At 49.7% G+C, this 17373-nt stretch overlaps 1 protein-coding gene across 1 annotated transcript in view; it reads left to right on the top strand.

Annotated features, from left to right (window-relative positions):
* Positions 1-74: 74 nt before the first annotated feature.
* The window catches only part of PTCH2 (patched 2), a 29060-nt gene continuing 11761 nt past the window's right edge, over positions 75-17373 (top strand). Inside the window, exons 1-2 of the mRNA XM_009251044.4 lie at positions 75-7878; positions 8997-9189. Of these exons, the coding sequence (XP_009249319.3) occupies positions 7807-7878; positions 8997-9189 (265 nt within the window). The 5' untranslated portion in view covers positions 75-7806. The remainder of the gene's footprint in view (positions 7879-8996; positions 9190-17373) is intronic.

Consider the following 17373-nt stretch of genomic DNA (forward strand, 5'->3'; position numbering starts at 1 on the left):
AAAGATCATCTGGAGCAAGTGTGTGGGACAGGACAGACACAGTGGCCTAACTCTTGTGTGCCAAGGTGTATCAGGTGGGGCAGCAGCTGTCCAATGTAAAGCTCCTAGGAAGGCTACTTTCTGACTGGCTGACCCAACCCAGTCCTGAAAGTATCCCTCACCTAAAAGGACCTGGGAGTACTTCAGTCCCTTATCCTAATCAGCCTTTCTAGACCCATAGGCCTAGCTGCTGGCAGTGCCACGCCGGAGCATCAGCCCAGGACTCTGCTCCCATACCTCCATACAGATTCCCAGCCCCTTCCCCCACCTCACCCACAACGCCTTCCCCCACCTCACCCACAACCCTTTCCCCCACCTCACCCACAGCCCCACCCTCCATACTCACCATTCACTTCCTCTCCTCCCAGCCTCTAGCCATTTTCCCTAGTTCAACTAATATCCCTTGGAGACTGAACAGAAGCAGGGGCAGCCCCTGCCTAGCCAACAAGCCTATTCCCACAGGTTTTAGTGGAGATAAGAACATGAAGAGCCGTGGTCTGAGCCAAGCCAGACCCCGCTGCACCTCACCTCACTGAGGTTTGCCCAACTTGGGAAGGAAGAGCAAGGAACCTGTATCATGGCTTGAAATTCCTTCTGACTCTCCTCCAGCTGCACTCCTTTATATCCTAATTCTGCAGACTCTCCTGCTTCAGATAATTGAGGAATGAGATTTCCATATTCACAGCCCTTCTAGAGGCCTATCCACCTTCCCTCCACCACCCCTGCTCCCAAACACACATTCATTCTGCTCTCTCCCTGCATTGCTTTTACAACCTGCAGGTGTTTGGTGGAAGATAAAAGTGGTTCCTGGGGTGAGATTTCACCTCCTAGAATTATCAAAGTAAAGGTTTCTCTTGATGTCTTCACTGTGGGTGGCAGTAATTAGAAAGAATTATTTGAAATACTGGTTTCTGCATTGCTTCAAAAACCTCAAGGCTCTCAAGTTTACTTGAGTAATCTTGCCTATCTTGGTCATAGAACTTGTGAGAGACTCCATGAGTATTTCTACCCTGGGGGATCTCCACCTCTGTCAGCCTTCTTGAGAGCCCTGGAGCTCGCACTGGTCATAACAAGGCTCCTGAAAGTTTGCCCTAATCATGCAGGAGCTGAAATGGCCCGGCAGAAGTGGTTGAAACCAATAGGGCTGAGGGGGATGTGGGGATAAAGAGCTGTGGTGGTGCCCAACATGGTCCCCTTTGGAACTGAAATTAAATTGGTGGGGCCTAGATGGTGCTGGAGACAGAGTCCTGGCCTGGGTGGAAGAAAATCTGTCCTCTGTAATGTGGTTTGGTTTGGGTCAAATCACTCTGTCCTCTCTGACCTTGAGTGTTTCCATCTGCAAAATGAGAAAGTTAGACTGTGAATGTTAAAGGCCCTTCTGTTTCTCAGGTTTTGTCCTCTTTCCCAGAGCTTTCTTCCCCTTAGGACCTTGGTCTCCCAAGGAGCCAGAAGATTGCCCCTTGACCACAGAAAAGGGTTGGGAGGGAAAGTGGGGTGGAGGAGTAAAGAGCATTGATTAAACGGTCTCAGAGCCCTCCTATACACTCTTTCCTGTCCTTCCCCATGGAGCCCTTAGAACCCCTGACAGTGAGACAGAGGAAAAACCTCTCCTGTGCCTTCCCTTTGCACAAGTCCATCGAACAGCCTCTGCATCAAGGAAAGGAAGGAGCTGGAGAAAACAAAAGGTAAAAGCTTTCCCAGAGGACGGTGTTGTTGAGTTTGAGTCCCAGCTGGGAGCAGCCCCCAGCTCAGGACACTGCTGCTATTGTCTGACAGTTCCAGGACTGGCTGGGTGCCCAAGATGCTTTGATTTTTCTTCTCTTTGCTCTGTTTGTCTGCCAGAAGGCAAGGACAGTTTTTGTTTTCTTTTGGTAGCAGCTACAGAGGGGTTGAGTATGTCTGAAACATAGTGAGCAACTGAATGTCCACTGGCCGGCCACCTCTCCATGGACAGAAATCAGAAAAGCAAGGCAGGCAGAAGAGTTAATAGGGTCTGCCCTGCCTCTCCCAGTGATGCTCAATGAGGAGAGTGGAGGAAGAGGAGAAAGGGGACTTCGAATGCCGAATCAGGGAGGACCCTGGGGATGTGCTGAGGAACAGGGTTCCGGGAGCTTGCCGGGTCAGACAAAACTTGACAGCTGCTACTCCAGGAATCCATCCCCCAGTTACAATTCATCCTTGCCTGCTGGCAAGAGTTCCTTGAGCCGAGAAGACTGCCACTACCCAGGATGATTGCATCAGGGGCCTTCTGCCATGGATAAATGGGGAGCTGCTGCATTGGTTCTTAGCCTCTCTCCCTTCCCCATACTTGAAGTGAGGGGCCATAAGCTCTTGTGAGCCTATAAGACTGCCAAGATTGCCCTCCAAGCTGTTCCCCAAGGCCACAGGTCGAACTTCTTCCCAGTTCTTCACTACATTACTATTACCATCCCACTTCCATACTCAGTGGAGAGAGGGAAATTGTGTTTAGCTGTAGCCCCAACAGGAATCTAGGGCCTGCATGGCCTAGTTGAGAAGTTGTTTCTATTTCCAGAGAACTGCAGGGGATACACTTTCTTTATCCACAGCTATCCCTACTCCTAAGGAGGTACATAAACCAGGCCTTTGTATGCAGCTTTCTAAATAGTTAAATGTGTCTGAGGAAGGGGGGTGGCCCGTGGAAAGGACCACCCAGACAGAAAGTCTAGAAAGCTCTGCTCTAATGAAGCTGACCCAGAGGGAGAGAGACTGGGCAGGAGAACACATTCTATTGGAAGCCAGCATGACCTGTCCTTGGCCTGAGCCATCTGCCACTACCCAGGATGATTGCATTGGGGCCTTTCTGCCATGGATAAATGGAGAGAGGCTGCATTTGTTCTTAGCCTGTCTCCTTCCCCCACACTTAAAGTGAAGAACCATTCCCTAATCTCTGGCTGCAGCCCTGGCACCAAATACTTGATAGGTACACCAGGCGCGGTGGTTCACGCCTGTAATCCCTACACTTTGGAAGGCCAAGATGGGTGGATCACCTGAGGTCAGGAGTTCAAGACCAGCCTGGCCAACATGATGAAACCCCATCCCTGCTAAAAATACAAAAAGTTAGCCCGACGTGGTGGCGGGTGCCTGTAATCCCAGCTATTCAGGAGGCTGAGGCAGGAGAATCGCTTGAACCCAGGAGGTGAAGGTTACAGTTAGCCAAGATCGCGCCACTGCAGTCCAGCCTGGGCAACAAGAGCAAAACTCCATCTCAAACAAACAAACACTTGATAGGTGCTATTGGCCTCAACCTGCCCACAGGAAAGGAGCATACATACCCAGGCTTGGCCCCTAAATATAACAGGTGGTGATGGGGCTGCCCAGGACCCCCACTTCCCTCCTCCACATCTTAGGGTCATTGACTCTGCTTGGCCTAGATAACAGAAGCAGCCAAAAGCTGGTGAGTGAGAAGCCTAGAGGAATGCCAGAGAAAGAAAGCCTGCCTTGCCTCCACCATGAATTAACTCGCACATGAACCCACCTCTGAAGCCAGACTGGTCACTTTACCCAGCACTGTGTGTATGTGAGTGTGGTACACCTCACTTTTCCTGGCACTGTTCCTCAGCCATATGTATTATCTCATTTAATCCTTATGTTAATGTCAGAGATTATGTGACTTCCCCAAGATCACACAACCAGCAAATGAAAGATCCAGACCATGAGCCATTCCTTTTCCTTTTAGATTCTGTCATCCTCCCACCTCTCCCATCCAGTTCCTTTCACTTCTGGAAACATCCCTTAGTACCCCCAACTCAGTGGTTTCCCCTGTGGTCTCTGTGCTCCCCCTCAGGCTATGAACTTCTAAAAAGCAGGGACCCTGCAACACCAGAACCCAGCAAAGGAAGGGACACATAAGAGATCCCAAGGCCGGGCGCAGTGGCTCACGTCTGTAATCCCAGCACTTTGGGAGGCCGAGGTGGGCGGATTGCCTGAGCTCAGAGTTCAAGACCAGCCTGGGCAAAACGGTGAAATTCTGTCTCTACTAAAATATAAAAAATTAGCCAGGCGTGGTGTCATGCACCTGTGGTCCCAGCTACTCAGGAGGCTGAGATGGGAGGATCACTTGAGCCTGGGCAGTAGAGGCTGCAGTGCACCAAGATCATGCCACTGCACTGCAGCCTGGGTGACAGAATGGGACCCTGTCCCATTGAAAAAATTTTAAAAAAAGAGATCCCAAGACATGTTTGTCTCATGAGTCAGTAATGAGATTTAATTAGATTGCTTTTCTCCTGTTATTTGGAGAATATCTCTAGTTTAGGCCCAAAACATGTACCCTGGACCAGTGGAAGTGACAGTGAAACAAGCTGTTCTATCATAAAGGAGGCTGCTTGCAGAAAGAGAAGAGAAGCCTCTTTATCCCTTCCTATTCCTGGGGTCTATGGCTTTGGCTCTGGCTGAGCTTAGCTGGGCTCAGGAAACCATTTTGTTTGGGAGAAGAGAGGTCATTTCGTAGCTTGGAGCAGCCAGACAGCACTAGGCCCTAGGTTGGAAAGGCTGGAAACTAGACCCATTTCTTCCATCCTAGTCTTTGAACTATAAGGCAAGAGGTTTCCTTAATAGACAGGCTTGGCCTTGGAAGCATCCACAGAAATGGTGGACTTTGCCACAATTGTTAGCAGTGATGGGCCTATGATGAAAGCAGAGTCCCAAGGCCCAAGTGGTTACAAATCTATTTATTCATGGACCTTATGTCTTGCAGAGTCTGGTAAAAAGGAAGGAGATTAAGACCTACTTAAAGCATAGCATCGGGAGTTGCACTCCTGATGACAACCAGTGCTGAGTCCAGGCCACTCCCTGTCTTCAGCTATTGCCCCAAGAGCAAACTAGGGGCCCATACAGACTAAGTTAGAGGCTGTTTCTATTTCAGAGACTTGCTAGGGGTACAGTTCTTTTTAACCTTAAATTTTTTATGTTATCATTATTATTGTTTTTTGAGGCAGGGTCTCACTTTGTCGCCCAGGCTGGAGTGCAATGGCACAATCACAGCTCGCTGCAGCCTCTATCAACTCTCCTGCCTCAGCCTCCCAAGTAGCTGGGACTACAGGTGTGCGCCACCACACCCAGCTAATTTTTTATTTTTTGTAGAGATGGGGTCTCACTATGTTGCCAGGGCTTGAACTCCTGGCCTCAAGCAATCCTCCCACCTCAGCCTCCCAAAGGGCTGGGATTACAAGCATGAGTTACCATGCCACTTTATCCTCAGCAGGACACACTCTATAACAGGGAGAAGAAAGTACTATTCAGGTAGGCTGCTTTTCATGTGCAGTTACTATTTGGCCAACAGCATCATACATATATTAGTTCCTCCATAGGCATTTTTCTGGGTGAATGGACAAATGGAAATGGCAAACCTGTTAGGTGTTCACCCCCTCAACCTAAATGTTCCTCTTCCCCAGGACTGAGGTTCTAGAGATGATGTTAATTTGCACAAGCTTTCAAAAAATCAGTTGAGCAGTGTGTATCAAAAGCCATAAAAATGTTCACACTCTTTGACCCAAACAACCCACTTCTGGGAATCTGTCCTAAGGATATTCTCCAAATGATTGATTACAAAAACTATGTAGTAACATGAAATACTTATGATGTAATGATTTTTTTTAAGTCTGGAAGAACTGACCAAGAAATTGGCCAGAGATAATAGTAGTTGTATTAGAAAAATTAGCTTATTGTAGATTCATTTTCTCTTTCCCAAACTTTACATATTGGAATATTGATTTTACCCTACTCTGCCACTTGAGGTTTATCAATCAGGAACCCAATAGAAACAGCACACTCAGATAGGATAGTTGAAAGTTTAATAGAGGGACTATTGCCTCTATTCTTCCCTATTTCCAATCCTTTACACCCTGAATTCTGCAACTCTTAGTGACTCACTCAACAATTATTAAGCACCTATTTATTGTCTGGTGAAGAGGGCAGACTTTCAAGTACATAAGTTATTGTGTCATAAATGCAATTATACATATATAAATGGAGTTGTTATGCAGAGCACAAAGAAGCAATTATCTGCCAGGAGAGAGACATGAATCAAGGAAGGTTTCAAAGAGGGGGTAGGCTGGGTACAGTGGCTCACGCCTATAATTCCAGCAGTTTGGAAGGCCCAGGTGGGCAGATGACCTGAGCCCAGGAGTTCGAGACCAACCTGGGCAACATGGCGAAACCCTGTCTATACAAAATTACAAAAATTAGCCGGGTGTGGTGCACACCTGTAGTCCCAGTCATTTGGGAGGTTGAGGTGGGAGGAGATCCTGCCTCAAAAAAAATTTAAGAAGTTGGGTTGGGGGGTGATTCAAGTTCAGTTTTTGAAGATTATCTGCCAAGACAAAAGGACCAAAACATGTACAAAGGCAGGAACGAGGGAACACTGATGTGAGGGAACTATGGGAGAGAAGGCTTTAGCTAGATCACACAGGGCCCTGTGCTCCAAGTGGGCCTTGTGCTTTGGAGCTATCAGATTTGCATGTTAGAGAAATGACTCTGGTCTCAGGGGAGAGAGTGGACTGAAGAGGGCAAGAATGGAGGCCGGGAAGAGTAAACAGAAGAAATCTTGGGCTTTAATTGGGTCGGAAAGAAAGTGTGGCCCTACCCACTTTGATGCCATCTCTAAGACCTACCGCTACCTGACACCCGACCTCTGGAAGGAGACTGTATTCACCAAGTCTCCCTATCAGGAATTCACTGACCACCTCGTCAAGACCCACACCAGACAGTCTGTGCGCAGAGGATCCAGGCTCCAGCTGTGGCTACAACATAGGGTTTTTATACAAGAAAAATAAAGTGAATTAAGCCTGAAAAAAAAAAGGAAAGAAAAGAAAAAGAAAGTGTGGCCCTAGGCCGGGCGCGGTGGCTCACGCTTGTCATCCCAATACTTCCGGAGGCTGAGACGGGCGGATATCCTGAGTTCGGGAGTCTGAAACCAGCCTGGACAACAGGGCGAAACCCGTTCTCCACCAAAAATACAAAAAGCCGGGCGTGGTGGTGCATGCGTGTGGTCCCAGCTACTCGGGAGGCTGAGGTAGGAGGATGGCTTGAGACTGGAAGGCGGAGGCTGCAAACCGAGATGGAGCCACTGCACTCCAGCCTGGGTGACAGAGTGAGACCCTGTCTTAAAAAAAAGAAAAAAAAAGTGTATCCCTAACAGAGCCCGCAAACGCCCTTTCTCAGCGTCAGCCTCTGGACTTACACTTGGCCGGCCCTGCGCCTCTCCGGGATCCCCCTCCCTCCTCCTCCCTGGGGCCCCGCGGGCTGGAGGGAGACGCGGGGTGGCCCAGCCTGGGTGGTCTCTTGCCCCGCCCCCTGCGGCGCCGTTACCTAGCAGCGGGCCGGGCCGCGCAGCTAGGGTAATTTGCCGGCCCCTCAGCCAATGGGAGGGCGTCGCCCCGGCCAGCTCCCTTTTCTGGAGCTCCAGCCCCCTCCTGGGCACTGCAGTCGCCACCTCGAGCCCCGCTGTGCGTCTCGGGCCAGCAATTCCGCCTGCGCGCGGGACCCATTCCTTCTCCAGCCGCCGCGGCCCGCGGCCCACGGCCCACGGAGCGGGTGAACCCCGGCCCCGCGCCGCGGACCCGCAGCTCACTGCACTCCTCCCTCCCAGCCGCCTTAACACCCGCACCCCACAGTCTCTCCTACGCCCGCGCCTTGGCGGCCCCACTGAATCCCCACGCGGGGCCCAGCGGTACCGGGAGACCGGGCTAGCCTATGGGAGCGCCCAGATAACGCGGGTTGGGGGCGCCCGCGCCCCCCATCCCCGCCAGCATGACTCGATCGCCGCCCCTCAGAGAGCTGCCCCCGAGTTACACACCCCCACCTCGAACCGCAGCACCCCAGGTGAGTAGAGGGGGAGCTGGAAGAAGGAAGAGCAGAGCCAGGTCTGTCCCTCGGGCCTCTGCAAGGTTTGTGAAGTCTTGAAGTGCCGAGTGTCATTAGATGTCTGAAGGCAAGTGAGAGCTAGCACGGCAAGCAATTTGTGCGTGTGTGTCGGTGTGTCTGTGCCTGTGTCTCCTCATCGTCTGGCCAGTGAGAATGAATGTCTGTGGGTTCACCTCTGTGTCCACCCGACGACAGGTGTGTGTACACATGTATCCTGCTCTCAGAAAATGGGCCTATGCCGGCCGGGCGCGGTGGCTCACGCCTGTAATCCCAACACTGGGAGGCTGAGGCGGGCAGATTACCTGAGGTCAGGAGTTCGAGACCAGCCAGGCCAACATGGTGAAACTCTGTTTCTACTAAAAATAAAAAATTAGCAGGGCGTGGTGGCGGGCGCCTGTAGTCCCAACTACTCGGGAGGCTGAGGCAGGAGAATCTCTTGAACCTGGGAGGCGGAGGTTGCAGTCAGCCGAGATCACACCACTGCACTCCAGCCAGGGCAACAGAGCGAGACTGCGTCTAAAAAAAAAAAAAAAGCCGGGCGCAGTGGCTCACGCCTGTAATCCCAGCACTTTGGGAGGCCGAGACAGGCGGATCACGAGGTCAGGAGATCGAGACCATACTGGCTAACACGGTGAAACTCCGTCTCTACTAAAAGTACAAAAAATTATCCGGGCGTGGTGGCGGGCGCTTATAATCCCAGCTACTTGGGAGGCTGAGCCAGGAGAATGGCGTGAACCCGGGAGGCGGAGCTTGCAGTGAGCAGAGATCTCACCACTGCACTCCAGCCTGGGCGACTGAGCGAGACTCCATCTCAAAAAAAAAAAAAAAAAAAAAAAAAAAAGAGAGAGAGAGAAAACGAAAAGAAAGGAAAATAGGCCTATGCCTTCCTCAGGTGTGTGCTGGGGGTGGTGGGTGTTATATCTTCCAAGTTTGGGCCTGTGTCTGTGTTGGTGCTCCCTGTCCCACATCCAGAAATCAAGAAACTAGGGCTGGGCAGCAGATATACAGGGTGAGAAGGGAAGGATTTCGTGCATTGTTGCAGTGATGCCTGGCTGACCCTTCTCTTTCCATCCCAGATCCTAGCTGGGAGCCTGAAGGCTCCACTCTGGCTTCGTGCTTACTTCCAGGGCCTGCTCTTCTCTCTCGGATGTGGGATCCAGAGACACTGTGGCAAAGTGCTCTTTCTGGGACTGTTGGCCTTTGGGGCCCTGGCATTAGGTCTCCGCATGGCCATTATTGAGACAAACTTGGAACAGCTCTGGGTAGAAGGTAAGTTGTGGACACTGGCCATAGCTGCTCAGGTATGGTGAGCCCAAGACAAGAACGGGGTGAGGAGCTGGCTACTGAGCTCTAGTAGGCCTGGCCCTAGAGCTGGAGGGGCACCTGCTGGCCAGAGTCCTACACCTGGGCATCTAGGAACACCGTTCCCTCCCACAACCATAAATGGACATTTGCAGATGTTAGACCCTGTGAATTGGATGTATAGAATATTTGTCTGTGATTTTGTATGTGTTTATTTAGCATTTATTGTTAACTTTCTATGTGTGTTTTTGACAATGCATCAGGGTTTTGCAAAGGCAGCTAAAACAAGATTCATCTTTCAGTAGCAAGGAAAGTAAAACATGTGCTGGAATAACTAAAATACAATACAGAGCATCCTGTGATTATGTTGTATAAGATAGGGCAGGGAGAAATCACTTCTGACCAGGAGAAATCAGAAAAGTTAGAACTAGAAGGCTGGGGAAACTGAGTAAATAATCTGGCCAAGCCTCCAGGGAGAGGACTCAGGCACCCAGGCCCGTTTAATGGAAAAGCAATACAGAATCCACACTTCGAGGCAATAGCCAGGGTCAGATGGAATCAAATCCTCACTTTCTTAAGGAAGCATAAAAGAAGAAGGATTTTCTTGGGGTTTTTTTTGGGGGGTGGGGGGAGGTTTTTTTTTTTTTTTTTTGAGACGGAGTCTTTTGCTCTGTCGCCCAGGCTGGAGTGCAGTGGCGCAATCCTGGATCACTACAACCTCCGCTTCCCGGGTTCAAGTGATTCTCATGCCTCAGCCTCCCAGGTAGCTGAGATTACAGATGCCCACCACCACACCCGGCTAATTTTTGTACTTTTAGTAGAGACAGCCTAGACCTCCAGAGCTCAGGTCCTCCCACCTCAGCCTCCCAAGTAGCCGGGATTACAGGTGTGTGCCACCACACCCAGCTAATTTTTGTTTTGTTTTGTTTGGGAGACAGAATCTCGCTGTCACCCAGGCTGGAGTGCAGTGGCGTGATCTCAGCTCAATGCAACCTCCACCTCCCAGGTTCAAGTGATTCTTGTGCCTCAGCCTCCTAAGTAGCTGGGACTACAGGCGTGAGCCACCATGCCCTGATAATTTTTGGGTTTTGGGGTTTTTTTTTTTTTTTTGAGACAGAGTCTCACTCTGTCACACCCAAGCTGGAGTTTAGTGGCTTGATCTCGGCTCACTGCAACCTCCGCCTCCCAGGTTCAAGCGATTCTCCTGCCTCAGCCTCCCAGGTAGCTGGGATTACAGGTGGGCGACACCATGCCCGGCTAATTTTTGTATTATTAGTAGAGACCAGGTTTCACCATGTTGGCCAGGCTGGTCTCGAACTCCTGGCCTCAAGTAATCTGCTCACCTCAGCCTCCCAAAGTGCTGGGATTACAGGTGTGAGCCACTATGCCTGGCCAGAATGATTTCTTATTAATAATTTCAGCAGGCCAGGAGCGGTGGCTAACACCTGTAATCCCAGCACTTTGGGAGGCCGAGGTGGGCGGATCACAAGGTCAAGAGTTCAAGACCAACCTGGCCGACATAGTGAAACCCCATCTCTACTAAAAATACAAAAATTTGCCAGGCGTGGTGGCGGGCGCCTGTAGTCCCAGCTACTTGGGAAGCTGAGGCAGGAGAATCGCTTGAACCTGGGAGGCGGAGGTTGCAGTGAGCCAAGATCGCGCTACTGCACTCCAGCCTGGGCAACAGAGGGAGACTCCATCTCAAAAAAAAAAAAAAAAAAAAAAAAATTCAGCATGACTCTCTTCTTTCCTGAGGGCTGGTTTCATATGGCAGCCCTTTGATAGGAGTCAAACTCCAGTCTGTTTTTCCCTGGGAAATTTGCATTTTGTAGACTCCCTCAGCCCTGGCCCATACCCAAAGGCAGAGCCCAGGTTGGAGTCTCACACCCTCGAGTTATTTCAAATACTGGCAAGTCCTAGGATCCAGAGCAGATGGTTCTCAGAGCTTGCCTGCCTGTTGGGCTCCCACACGCCGTCCCCACCCTACCTACCCCCAGCCAGACCCTCACATCCATATACACTCTAGGCCAGCCCTGGGGTCCAGAGCAGATGTTTCGCTCTGCCTGCCTCCCCCAGCCCCAGGACACAGATGTGCATACACGCACATACACATACCCCCACCCACACCACTGCTGCCTGGGTGGTCCCAGATGACTCTTGGATTTCCTGCCACAACAGAGGCAGTCTCCCTTCCCTTCCTCCCTCTCCATTCCCCACATTTTCCCCATCTAAACACTGCTTGAGCCTCCATGTTTCCTCATCCTCTCTCTTATACTGCAGCATAGGATAGGCTAGACCCCAGCAGTTTTTTGATGTTGTTTGGCGGAGGGTTTTATAAGAGGATGGTAGCCAATTCCTAGGCTTTTTTCCTTTATTTCAGAATATCACTCTTGTCCTATATTGGCTGGGGGTGAGGTAAAAATCTTTTTTTCTTTCTTTTTTTTTTTTTTTGAGAGTAAGTCTTGCTCTGTTGCCCAGGCTGTAGTGCAGTGACGCAATCTCGGCTCACTGCAACCTCCACCTCCCGGGTTCAAGCGATTCTCCTGCCTCAGCCTCCAGAGTAGCTGACACTATAGGCATGCGCCACCATGCCCGGCTAATTTTTTTGTATTTTTAGTAGAAACAGGGTGTCACCATGTTAGCCATGCTGGCCTCGATCTCCTGACCTTGTGATCTGCCCGCCTCGGCCTCCCAAAGTGCTGGGATTACAGGCCTGAGCCACCGCGCCAGGCCGATCTTTTTTTTCATAGAGATGGAGTCTCACTATGAGACCCAGTCTCAAAGAAAAAGTGTAAGAAGGCAGGGGGCGGTGGCTCACGTCTGTAATCCCAGCACTTCAGGAGGCCGAAGTAGGTGGATCTCCTGAGGTCAGGAGTTCAACACCAGCCTGGCTAACTTGGCGAAACTCCATCTCTACTAAAAATACAAAAATTAGCCAAGTGCGGTGGTTCGCGCCTGTAGTCCCAGCTACTCCAGAGGCCGAGGCAGGAGAATCACTTGAACCCAGGAGGTGGAGGTTGCAGTTGGCCAAGATCGTGCCACTGCACTCCAGCCTGGTGACAGAGCGAGACTCAAAAAAAAAAAAAAAAAAAGAAAAGAAAGAAAAGAAGAAGAAAGAGAAAGAGTAAGCCGAGGAAGAAACCGAACATTGGCTATCACAGTGTTCCAGACCAGAGTTCAGGGTCCTCTTTAACTTTGCCATGGTGAGACTTGGAATGTGACTTGTCTGTCTTTGCTGGCCAACTGTAAAGTCAAGCGTTCAGAGGTAGACTGTTCTCTAAAATGAAAATTACAAAAGCCTGGCACAGGGGCTCACACCTGTAATCCTAGCACTTTGGGAGGCCGAAGCAGGTGGATCACCTGAGGTCAAGAGTTTGAGACCAGCCTGACCAACATGGTGAAACACTGTCTCTACTCCAAATACAAAATTAGCCAGGCGTGGTGGTGCATGCCTGTAATCCCAGCTACTCGGGAGGCTGTGGCAGGAGAATCGCTTGAACCTGGGAGGCAGAGGTTGCAGTGAGCCGCGGTCGCACCTTTGTACTCCAGCCTGCACAACAAGAGCTGCCATTCCATGTAGAAGACAGAGGATGGCCTTATATCAGTTGGTAGAATCACCATCCACTTAAATACCTAAAGCTAAAACATTAGGAATCAGCCTCAGTTCTTGTTCACCCAATTGTTTACTAAACTATTAAATCCTTGCTTCTTAACCTCTTAACCTCTCTCATACCCATCCTTCTTTTTTTTTGAGACGGAGTCTAGCTCTGTCACCCAGGCTGGAGTGCAGTGGTGCGATCTTGGCTCACTGCAAGCTCCGCCTCCCGGGTTCACGCCATTCTTCTGCCTCAGCCTCCTGAGTAGCTGGGACTACAGGCACCCGCCACCATGCCCTGCTAATTTTTTTGTATTTTTTTTTAGTACAGACGGGGTTCCACCATGTTAACCAGGATGGTCTCGATCTCCTGACCTCGTGATCCACCTGCCTCGGCCTCCCAAAGTGCTGGGATTACAGGCTTGAGCCACCGCGCCCGGCACAAACCCATCCTTTCTACCTTGTGGTCATTGCTCTACTTGAGGCCTTGTTCTATCTCTGGCAATACACTCCTGATTGTATCATTTAGAATGCTTTTAGGCCAGGCGTGGTGGCTCATGCTTGTAATCCCAGCATTTTGGGAGTCCAGGGTGGGGTGGATCACCTGAGGTCAGGAGTCCGAGACCAGCCTGGCCAACATGGCAAAACCTTGTCTCTACTAAAAATACAAAATTTGGCCACGCGTGATGGCATGTTCCTGTAATCCCAGCTACTTGGGAAGCTGAGGCAGGAGAATCACTTGAACCCGGGAGGCGGAGGTTGCAGTGAGCTGAGATCGTGCCATTGCACTCCAGCCTGGGTAACAGCAAGATTCTGTCTCAAAAAAATATATAAATAAATAAATAAAATAAAATAATAGAATGCTTTTAGCCACATGAAAGAGAAAAAAAGGAAAGGAAGAAGGGAAGAAGGAAGAAAGAAGATTGATTTATTATTCTCTGTAACAGGAAGCCTGGTTAATTCAGTTAATTCAGCAGCCCAAGGACATTAGCAAGGACCCAGTTTCTTTCTATCTTTCTCCTCTGCCATCTTCAACATGTTGGACTTTTGTCCTCAGGCTTATCTCAAAGTGGCTGCTGCAGTGTCAGGAAAAAGAAATCATTCTTGTCTTGCATGTCTTTTTGTTTTTGTTTTGTTTTGTTTTATGGAGACAGGGTCTCACTCTTTCACCCAGGCTGGAGTGCAGTGATACAATCACAGCTCACTGCAGCCTCGAACTCCTAGGCTCACACAGTCCTCCTGCCTCTTTCTCTATAGTATCTGGGACTACAGGCACATGCCACCATGCACAGCAAATTTTTTTGTTTGTTTGTTTGTTTTTTGTAGAGACGCAGTCCCACTATGTTGCCCAGGCTGGTCTTTTTTCTTTTTTTCTTTTTCTGTTCCATCCCCCGAGACAGAGTCTTGCTCTGTAGCCCAGGCTGGAGTGCGGTGGATTGATCTCAGCTCACTGCAACCTCCGCCTCCTGGGTTCAAGCGATTCTTCTGCCTCAGCCTCCTCAGTAGCTGGGATTACAGGTGCGCACCATGCCTGGCTAGTTTTTGTATTTTTAGTAAAGACAGGGTTTCACCGCGTTGGCCAAGCTAGTCTCAACCTCCTGACCGGCCCCCAGGCTGGTCTTGAACTCCTGGTCTCAAGCGATCCTCCTGCCTTGGCCTCCTGAAGTGCTGGGATTACAGGCATGAGCCACCATGCCTGGCTTTGCATCTCTTTTTGAAAGTGAGGAAAAATTTATTAGTAGCCTCCCAGCCAACTTCTCATTTGCTCTCTTTGGCAAGAACTATGTAGCATCCTATGCCGAAATCCTTCACTTGGCAAAGGCAATGGAATTACTGATTGGCCTCTTAAACTAATCAAGTTTCACCTTCTGATGCTGGGGAGGAGCCCAACTGTCCCTAATCATTAGGCCTTTCCAATGATGGCCACCGAAATCAGGGTCTGTTAGAAAAGGAGGAAGATGCTGACAGCCTCACCTTCAAATCTGCCTCCACAGCACCACCCTGTGGCCAATCTCCGTCTGGCCAAGTCAATCCCCTTCTTAGTGCCCTTCCACCGATTTCCACCAGATTCTGTAAAATCAAATATAAACTCCATAGCACACACTCTAGGCCCTCCATAATTGGACTTGATTGCTTCTCCAGCATTGCCGCTGGCTCCTCCCTGGCTCACTCTTAGCAGTACCGAAACACGGAGTCTTTAACAGTTCCCTGCACACACCTGCTCCAGGACACCTTTCCTGACTTCTTCTCGTGGGCACCTCTTATCATTCACAACTCACAATAGTGTATTCACAAAAATACATTGTTAGGTGATGAAAACGTCAGATCCCCTCTGCCCAAAATCTACCATGACTCCCATTTCACCTAGAGAAATCTTAAGTCCCTACAATAGTACATAGCCCTTTACACATGAAACTTCTGGACCAAAGATTATGGAGCATATATATTGCAATGTTGCTTTCCCCCGAAGAGTGTACCATATTACATTCTCATGGTGGGTTAGAGTGTACTCTTGTAAACCAGCAACGAGTGCCATCAATTTAAAAATGTTTGCTAAATTGTTAGATAGTAACTTACTGATGTTTTTATTTGCATTTACAGGATTATTCATAAGGTAGACTCTTTTTCCATATTGGTTAACCAGTTGTATTTTCCCATTGGTAAAGACATAAAACTTTGGCCGAGCACAGTGACTCATGCCTGTAATCCCAGCACTTTCAGAGGCTGAGGTGGGAGGATCACTTGAGCCCAGGAGTTCGAGACCAGCCTGGGCAACATAGGGAGACCCTGTCTCTAAAAAAATACAAAAATTAACTGGGCATGGCGGCACACACCTGTGGTTCCAGCTACTTGAGAGGATTGCTTGAACCAGGAGGTCAAGGCTGCAGTGAGCTGTGATCGCAGCACTGCACTCCAGCCTGGGTGACAAAGCGAGACTCTGTCTCAAAAAAAAAGAGACAATTTTTTTTTTCATGTATCAATCTTGATATTCTCCCTCTTCTGTCCTATTTCCTCCCCTGTCACCTGCAGTCTTTCTTTCTTTCAGTTTCTTCTCATTTTTCTGTCACATCATTTCTCTACCAGCAACTATTGAAAAATAACTCCACATCTGTACCTACTGTGTGCCATGCAGTTTCCTAAGTGTTTTGCCTGCATTTATTCTAATTCTACCAAGGTAGTCACTGTTTCCGTTTGACAGATGAGGAGCTGGAGACCCAGAGAGAATAAGTAATTAGCCCAAGGCACAGACTAAGCATTATCGTCTCTTCCCTCCTGCACCACAATGCATCCCAGTTCACCTGTCCATATCTATCTTTGTCAACTAAGGTTTATCTTTTTCTCTTCCCCATTTTCTCCCCTGAGGAGTCTTTATTCTCTTTGATGCTCCATTTTAAATTATCTGTGTTTCTTTCTCTTGCTTTCTTGCCAAATGTCTCTGAGTTCCTTCCTCCTCCCATGCCTCCTTCCTCTCAGCAAACCCACTTACTATGGAGAGCTTGTCTCTGTCCTCTTCTTCCTCTCCGTGCGGCCGCCTTCGGCCTAATCCTGGTGAAATAAACACTGCAGTACAGGCCTGGCAAAGGAGTGGGGAGTAGGGAAGAGTCAGAGAAGGAGAGGCTAGGCACAGTGGCTCACGCCTGTAATCCCAGCACTTTGCGAGGCCGAGGCTGGCAGATCACCTGAGGTCAGGAGTTCAAGATCAGCCTGGCCAACAGGGTGAAACCCCATCTCTACTAATAATACAAAAATTAGCCAGGCGTAGTGGCAGGCACCTGTAGTCCCAACTACTTGGGAGGCTGAGGCAGGAGAATCGCTTGAACCCGGGAGGCAGAGGTTGCAGTGAGCCGAGATTGCACCATTGCACTCCAGCCTGGGCAATAAGAGCGAAACTCTGTCTCAAAAAAAAAAAGAGTCAGGGAAGGAACTGGCAGTGTGGGGAGCAGGACAGGAAGACTGTTTTCATGAGGTGAAGGCCAGGAATGTGACTTTTGGGGCGCAAGGGGACATGTGAGCATATGGGTAAGTATGTGTTGGGGTCTACCAAGGATTTGGGGCTTTTGTGAGTGAGAAGATTACATGGGTTTGAAAAAGAGATTGGAGGGCCAGGTGCAGTGACTCACACCTGTAATCCCAGCACTTTAGGAGGCTGGGGTGGGAGGATCGCTTGAGCCCAGGAATTTAAGACCAGCTTGGGGCCGAGCGCGGTGGCTCACTCCTGTAATCCCAGCACTTTGGGAGGCCATGAAACCTCGTCTGTACTAAAAATGCAAAAAATTAGCTGGGCATGGTGGTGGGTGCTTGTAATCCCAGCTACTTGGAAGGCTGAGGCAGGAGAATCACTTGAACCTGGGAGGCAGACGTTGCAGTGAGCCAAAAAAAAAAAGACCAGCTTGGGCAACACAGTGATGAGACCTCGTCTCTACAAAAAATTTAAAAATTAGCCAGGCGTGGTGGCGGGCGCTCGTGGTCCCAGCCACTTGGGAGGCTGAGGTGGGAGGATCACCTGAGCCCAGGAAGTCAAAGCTATAGTGAGCTGTGATCAGGCCACTGCACTC

This window comes from Pongo abelii, chromosome 1 (assembly GCF_028885655.2).
Source record: "Pongo abelii isolate AG06213 chromosome 1, NHGRI_mPonAbe1-v2.0_pri, whole genome shotgun sequence".
Classification (NCBI taxonomy): Eukaryota; Metazoa; Chordata; class Mammalia; order Primates; family Hominidae; genus Pongo; species Pongo abelii.